We start from the raw sequence: 7,132 nt of genomic DNA, 5'->3' as shown, positions 1-7,132 counted from the left end.
CGGGCCTCAGCCTCCAGCGTGGTGCTGATGAGGTCAGGGCTGGACGACGACATCTTGCGCAGCAGCAGGTCATGCTGCAGCCCCCGCAGCGCCGCGCACGGCTCCAGGTGCCCCCGGCTCGGGGCTCCGGGCTCCGGGCAGGCCGGTGTGCTCGGGGGGGGCCCGACCAGCTCCCCACAGCTGCCCTTGGCATTGGCCTTACGGTAGCGGGGCTTGGCGCGCCGGCTGCGGCCTGGCGACGTGGGGCCCTTGGCGCAGCTGGGCAGTGACACCTGGGCCATGGCTGCATCCAGCTTGGGCAGCAGCACCTCTGTCTTCAGGATGTCCGGCCTGGGCAGTGGCAAGGTGGGTGGGGGTGAGACCTCTGTGCCCTAGGGGGACACATGCCCCCCCAGCTCCCCAAGGAGGGGGGAAAAAAATCACACAGCCCACAAGACAGCACCCAAGTGTCTTGGCTCCTAAACTGCCCACTGCCCTCCAGAGCTAGGGAAAGAGCCCAGGCGTCCTGTCCCTGCGCCCCACCCTCACCTCTTGCTGTGGGGCGACAGCTTCTGGGGCACGTTGCGCTTCTTGATGAGCTTCTCCACGGTGTTGCCATGCAGCAGCCCGCGTGGTGAGTGAGGCTTGAACAGCCCTGGGTACTTCTTCTCCAGCGCCTGCTCCCGCCTGCCGGACACAGAGCAACACGTCAAGGCTGGGGGGGAGGGCATTGGGGGCCTGGACCCACCCCCCAAAGTAGGAGCAACTTGGAGGGCTCAGAGCAGCTTGTGCAGAGACGCCACTTGCTAAACCCACCCCCTTCAATTCCTGCCCTACCCCAGCTTTAAAACCAACCGCCTGGCAGGGGCAGCAGCATTTCTGTCCAGGCAGCGGTGAGGGATTCCTGCTAATCTCTCCAGACTCCAAGGCGTTAACACCCCTTTCTCTTTTTTTGATGGCCTTGACACCCCCGCCCACCCCGCTTCAAACCCTCCTTTCTCCTGCAGCAGCACTGCTGTCTCTTCACCAAGCTGGGTAACACCTCTCTTCCCTTTCACAGCCGTGAAGACTATTTTTAGCTAGAAAACCTGAACTCAGGTGTGATCACATTAACTCAGGTGCAGAAATGGCTGACAGGGAAGGACTGGAGGCATATCTTCAGCCGCTCAAGGAGGCTCAGTTTGGTTTTCTGACGCTGAATGAGAGACGTGCAATGAACTAGAATGACTATGGGGCTAATGAAACAACAGCACTGGACCCATTTTTTCCTAGTTTCTTGTGTTTTGGTTTGTTTTGTTAAACTTAAGCTGTGATCCAGAAATGAGGGAACAGTTCAGTAAGGTTATAATCGGTTTTGCTTTGATCTTAAACGGGATGATGCAGATTAGTAAAGCTTGGCGTTGCTTTCTAACTGGAGAGAAATGCGTGTCAGGCAGGGGTGGGATTGCACCCCCCCTTTCATATTGGATCAAAAGGTCCCCCACGCAGGTGAGAACCTCCCTTCTTCTGGTGTGGAGGGGGGTGGCTAGAAGCAGGGTGCACCCCTCTTTGCCAAATCCTAGGGTCAGCCCCGGTGCCTGCTTAAACAGGGTGATTCACTGCCCCATCTGCCTCCGATGCCCAGACCGGACATATCCCTTTGATCCTTGCACGGATTATCTTAGGCAACCTGTCAGCACTGTGACAATCCGGGGACCCAGCTCCGTCAGAGGCCAGGGCCAGATCTCCAGGGAAGAGCTGTTTCAGCACCCAACACCGACCCCCAGAAAAGACAGAAGATAGCTCAGGCTAGAACCATGTCGCATTTCTCCCATTTTATCCCGGGACAACGTGCAGCCAGGCATCCATGTCCATCGTCCTGGGATAAACCTAGCAAGGTTTGTGGGATAAGACACACTCGCAGTTGTCTCGGGATGTCACCAAGTGCATCTGAATGATTCTCCTGGGATCCATGGCAGCAAAACAGTTGCTCATTAAACCCAATTGGTGTGGACATGCCAATCCTGGGATATTTCCGTTCTGGGATAAACACATCTGTTCCTAGGCACACCCTGGCCCAGGCCAAAAGGACCCCCGAGATATTGGGGAATGGCCTGGTTGGAATGGGAACCATCCATAACTGGTGCCCATGCTGGAGAAGGGCCACAAGCCGGGGGGCAAGCCAGGTGCTTCTGGAGGGAGCAATATTTCTGGAGGAGACTTCGACAAGGGTGGCTGGGGGCAGAGGGGATTTAGGAACTAGCTGTGAGTAAGTCGTGGTTTTGGGGTGATCGAAGCAGCCAGTGGTCAGTCTGATCCTTAGAAATCCTAGAACAAGAGGGTTGGAAGGGACCTCGGGAGGTCACATCTAGTCCAACCCCCTGCTTCAAGCAGGACCAGCCCCACCTCTATCATCACAGACAAGGCTCTGTATAGTCTGGTCTTCAAAACCTCCAAGGATGCAGATCCTACCACCTCCCTGGGTAACCTGTTCCAGTGCTTCACCACCCTCTTCGGGAGAAAGGTTTCCCTACCATCCAACCTCAACTTCCCTTGCTGCAGCTTGAGCCCATTGCTCCTTGCTCTGTCACCTGCCTCCACTGAGAAATCCTGGAGGATGAGCTCGTGGCCGGAAGAGAAGGGGGAGAAACCTTCCTGGTCTTATTTGTTCAACTTCAACCTGGATCCCAGGGAAATCAGGCTGGAAAGACCTCTAGCCCAGCCCCACCTCGAGGCAGGACCAGCTCTGACCAAACCATGCAGCCACGTGTCTGCCTGACCTGCCCTTGGAGACTTCCAGGGAGGGAGATTCCCCCCACACTCCCACCCCCAGGTGCCTGCTCCAATGTCTGAGCACCCCAGTCAGAAAGTACCTCCTTCTCTCCTGCCTCAGTTTCCCCAGCTGCAGCTTGTGGCATCTCATCTCATGCCCAGGGACCATCTCTCCAACCCATCCTGGACCCTAGTCCTGCTCTCTGGAGTATCAGCAGCTCCACCCAGCTTGGTGTTGGGTGCAAATCCACTACGCAAGCCCATCATCCCAGAGTCCAAATCATCGGTGGGGATATTAAACCACCCTGGACACACAGCGCCAGCCTTTCGGGTACAATCCTGCCCCTCTGTGTTGTGACCTGGCCAGTAGCCTGAGGCAGGGTATGATCTGGGGGCAAGTGATAACCCAAGGTAAGTCCCTTCTATGGAGCAGCTAGCCCCCACCCATGCCCCTGGCTGGAGATCGTGGCAGCAGTGAGGGTAGCCTGGGGGCAATATGTATGCCCCCACTGGAGGCAGCAAAGGGGCACGGGGCTGGATCTCGGGCCCTGGGGGGCTCTCACCGGAGCAGCTCCTTCTCCTTGAGCTCGAGCTGCAGCATGAGGGCGTTGAGCTCCATGTACAGGTTGTTGGCTCGCTCCAGCTTGCGCTCATAGTGCTCCCTGATGTCCAGCGCGTGCCTGCCAGGTGTGGCGGGGAGGGTGTCAGGTGTGGGCCCAACCCTCTGCCCCCCCAGCACCCCCTGCCTGCTGTCCCCGCACGCACCGGAGCTCCTCACGGCGCCGGTTGATGAGCTCCTCCTCCAGCCGGTGCAGACACGTCCCCTCCGACTTGATCTTCTCAAAGTGTAGCTTCACCTCCTCCCGCCACTCAGCCTGGGGGGGGACCACGCACACGCACGCGCGCGCACACACACACACACACACACACACACACACACACACACACACACACACTGTCATCCCCCACAGACCCCACCCCACCCAAGGGTTCCCACAGGGTGCCACCTGAGTGCCACCCTGGGGTGCCAAAGAGCTCCCCCAACGTGCCACCAGCTCACAGGCTCTGTAGTGAGGTGGGAGGGGGCCAGGACCCACCTGGGACTTAAAGTAGGTCTCCTGTGGGGTGGAGAGGACATCTGCGGAGGCAATGTCCAGGTGCAGCAGGATCTGCCGGAAGGACGGCCGGTTCCGGGGCTTGCTGTTCCTGGTGGGACACGGCGGGGGGGGGGCAGGGATGGGTGCTGGCTCCAGGGCAAGTCACCCCCCCGCAGGAGGTGCCCCAAGGCCCTTGCTGGAGGCTACCACCTAGACATGTAGGGCAAGACCCTGCAGATGGGGTAGGGAGGGCATGGGGGGCTCTCCGCAGCCCTGGGGGGCTCACCAGCACTGGCGGAGAAGGATCTTGAAGCCGTCGGGGCAGCCGGTGGGCACAGGCAGGTGGAGGCTGTTGCTGCCCACGCCCCAGATGATGGCCGAGGAGTCCACGTCCTTGTAGGGGATCTCGCCCGTCAGCAGCTCCCACAGCACCACCCCGAAGGACCTGGGCGGGGGGGAGGCCGTGCAGGGTCAGACCACTCCCAGCCGGACCCCCGGCCTGGGCTCCCCAACTCGAGTCCTCTCCCCAGCCAAACCGCGCAGGCGGACCCCTCTCTCCTAGCTCCCCCTCCCCCTAGCTTGAGCCGCCCCCAGCCAGACCTCCCCCTCCACCCCGGGCGCTCACCAGATGTCAACCTTCTCGGAGACGGGCTCATTGCGGATGACCTCGGGCGCCATCCAGGCCACGGTGCCGGCGAAGGACATCTTGGTGCTCTTGTCGCTCAGCTCCTTGGAGGTGCCGAAGTCCGAGATCTTCACCACGTCGTCGTAGGTGATCAGCATGCTGGAGGGGGCCAGGGTCAGCTGGCATAGTGGGGCAACACCCCCAGCTCAGCCTGCCCAGTGCCCCCAGGCCTGCTATTGCACGCCCGCCCCTGCTTGTGCCGCCCCCTGGCAGTGCTCACTTTGGGGACTTGAGGTCGCGGTGGATGATCTTGTGCAGGTGCAGGTAGTTCATGCCACCGGCAATGCCCATGGACCAGTCAACCAGCAGCGAGGGCGTGACCTTGCGCCCGGCCCGCAGCACCTCGTACAGCTGCCCCTGGGCGCAGAACTCCATGATGATGCAGTAGCAGGGCGCCTGTGTGCACACACCCCTGCGACCAGACCGGGGGCGCGGGTCAGAGCTCAGCAGCCAGGTCTTGCCCCCAGGATGGCCCCACCCCTGGGTGCAAACCCATGGGGGTGCCACGCACAGTGCTCTGCCAGGCGGGCACATGCACGCGCATGCACATGCCCTCCCCGTGCTATCCCTTGATCTGGCTCCGCCCACGCCAGATAACTCTGCCCCAATAGGTACCCAATGGCTCTGCCCACTCCCCATGGCTCTGCCCCCCAAGCTCACTTGAAGGTGATGATGTTGGGGTGCTTGAGCTTGCGCAGGTGCTTGATGTCAGTCTCCTTGAGGTCTCGCACCTTCTTGACGGCCACCTCCTCGCCGTGGAAGCGGCCCAGGAAAACGGCGCCCTGTGCCCCGGAGCCCACCCACTGCAGGTCCAGGATCTCCTCGAAGGGCACCTCCCACGGGTCTGCGGGGGCAGCAGTGGGCACTGAGCTCCCGTGCCCACTCCTGCCCCCTATCCTCCCCCTCCTGCCCTCCTTGCTCACCCTCCTGGGGCTGCTTGTGCTCGGTGGCGTAGGCCTTGCCGATCATGGTCCAGACGGGCTTGAGGCAGCCGAAGAGTCCCTCGAGGAACCCGCCGCCAGCCTGGCAGTGCAGCCGCATCTGGTCAGCCTGGGCCCGGCCCTGGCGCCCATCAGGGCTGCCGACCCCGGCACCGCCGTCAGCTTCGTGCAGGGCCAGGACGCTGTTGGCGAAGGGCTGGCGGGCATCGTCGCTGGGGGTGGGGCTGTGCCCGCCGCCCTGCACGGGCACCACGTCGCGCAATACACACTGTGTGGGCGTCAGCTCCTGCTCCTCCGGTGTGCCGGCCGCTGCCGCGCCCAGCCCCGCCCCCAGCAAGGGCGATGGCGTCCTCGTCTCGTGCAGGCAGGCCATGGCAGGCGCCGGGCATCGGGACCCCCCTTGGGGGGGCACGGTGGGAGGTGAGGGGCCTGGGGCGGGAGAAGGAGGGAGGGGTGAGTTGGAGGGAGCCAGGGGTTGGGAGGGGGTGTCCTGCTGAGTCGCACCTGCACGTGCATGCACGCGTGTACACCGTGATGCACTCGTCATGACACACACACAGCAACACACTTGCATGGTGACACACACACAAGCGCACACACATTCATACACATGCATGCAGTGACATGTGGACACATACAGACCAACACATGTACACTGTGACACTTGCACCATGACATACGCATGCAAGTGCAGGCACACACAGTGACACATGCATGTATACACACGTAGTGACATGCCTGGGCACACAAATGCCCAGGTACACAGGAACACACTTGTGCACATGGTGACACACATGTGAGCAGGCACATGTAGTGATAAACTTGCATGCACACCTGCGAGCCCATGCACATGCTTGTAGCCATACGTGGGGCCTGCCTGGGCTGCAAGCCTGGCAGAGGGGTAGTGCCAGGCTGAGAGTGGGCAGGTCATACTAGGACTGTGAGTGTACATGTGCACGTGTCACTGTACATGTGAAAATGTGAGTCACCATGCATGCAAGTGCGTTTGTATGTGTATGCGCACGTCATGGTATTTGGGTGAATGTGTCACTGTGCATGTGTGTGCGCATGCATGTGTCACTGTGTGCATATGTGTTTGTGTGCGTGTCCATATGTTACTATGTGGCTGAATGTGTCACTGTGTGCATGCATGCAGTGTGTGCATGTCACTGTGCATGTGGGTGTATTTGTATGTGTGTGTGTGCAGGTGGCAGGGCATTTGGGTGAATGTGTCACTGTATGTATGTGTGAGTGCGCTGAGTATGCATGCACGTGTCACCGGGCATATGGGTGAATGTGTCACTGTGCTTGTGGGTGTGTGCATGTATATGTCATGCTGTGTGCAAGTGTCACTATGCATGTGTGTGTGCATGTGTCACTGTGGATGAGTGTGTCAGTGTATGCGTGTGCATGTGTGCATGTCACTGCGAATGAGACTGTCACTGTTTGTGTGCATACATGCATGCGTGTCACCATGTGTATATGGGTGAATGTGCCGGTGTGTCTGCATGTGCATGTGTGTCACTGAGTGGTTGTGTATTTGTGTGTGTTTGCATTTGTCATTGAGTGTGTCGCTGTGTGCGTGCATCGCCATGTGTGCGCGCTCATGATTAGCAGGACAAGGGGAGCCCCCCCCCAGCTACCAGGGATGGCTCTGCCCACCCCAGACGTGGCTGTAG

The 7,132-nt window shown here is 60.1% G+C and overlaps 1 protein-coding gene across 1 annotated transcript in view; it reads right to left on the bottom strand.

Moving 5' to 3' along the window:
* MAP3K12 (mitogen-activated protein kinase kinase kinase 12) overlaps positions 1 to 7,132 on the bottom strand; it is a 20,696-nt gene that overhangs the window by 2,145 nt on the left and 11,419 nt on the right. The window contains exons 2-11 of the mRNA XM_019514123.1: positions 5,436 to 5,882; positions 5,173 to 5,356; positions 4,733 to 4,924; positions 4,453 to 4,611; positions 4,114 to 4,272; positions 3,828 to 3,936; positions 3,496 to 3,605; positions 3,294 to 3,410; positions 529 to 666; positions 1 to 330 (exon numbers count right to left, since the gene is read on the bottom strand). Of these exons, the coding sequence (XP_019369668.1) occupies positions 1 to 330; positions 529 to 666; positions 3,294 to 3,410; positions 3,496 to 3,605; positions 3,828 to 3,936; positions 4,114 to 4,272; positions 4,453 to 4,611; positions 4,733 to 4,924; positions 5,173 to 5,356; positions 5,436 to 5,826 (1,889 nt within the window). The 5' untranslated portion in view covers positions 5,827 to 5,882. The remainder of the gene's footprint in view (positions 331 to 528; positions 667 to 3,293; positions 3,411 to 3,495; positions 3,606 to 3,827; positions 3,937 to 4,113; positions 4,273 to 4,452; positions 4,612 to 4,732; positions 4,925 to 5,172; positions 5,357 to 5,435; positions 5,883 to 7,132) is intronic.

This window comes from Gavialis gangeticus, unplaced genomic scaffold (genome assembly GCF_001723915.1).
Source record: "Gavialis gangeticus isolate Ggan-Ray unplaced genomic scaffold, GavGan_comp1, whole genome shotgun sequence".
Lineage (NCBI taxonomy): Eukaryota > Metazoa > Chordata > Crocodylia > Gavialidae > Gavialis > Gavialis gangeticus.
This window is presented reverse-complemented; position numbering and strand designations above follow the sequence as displayed.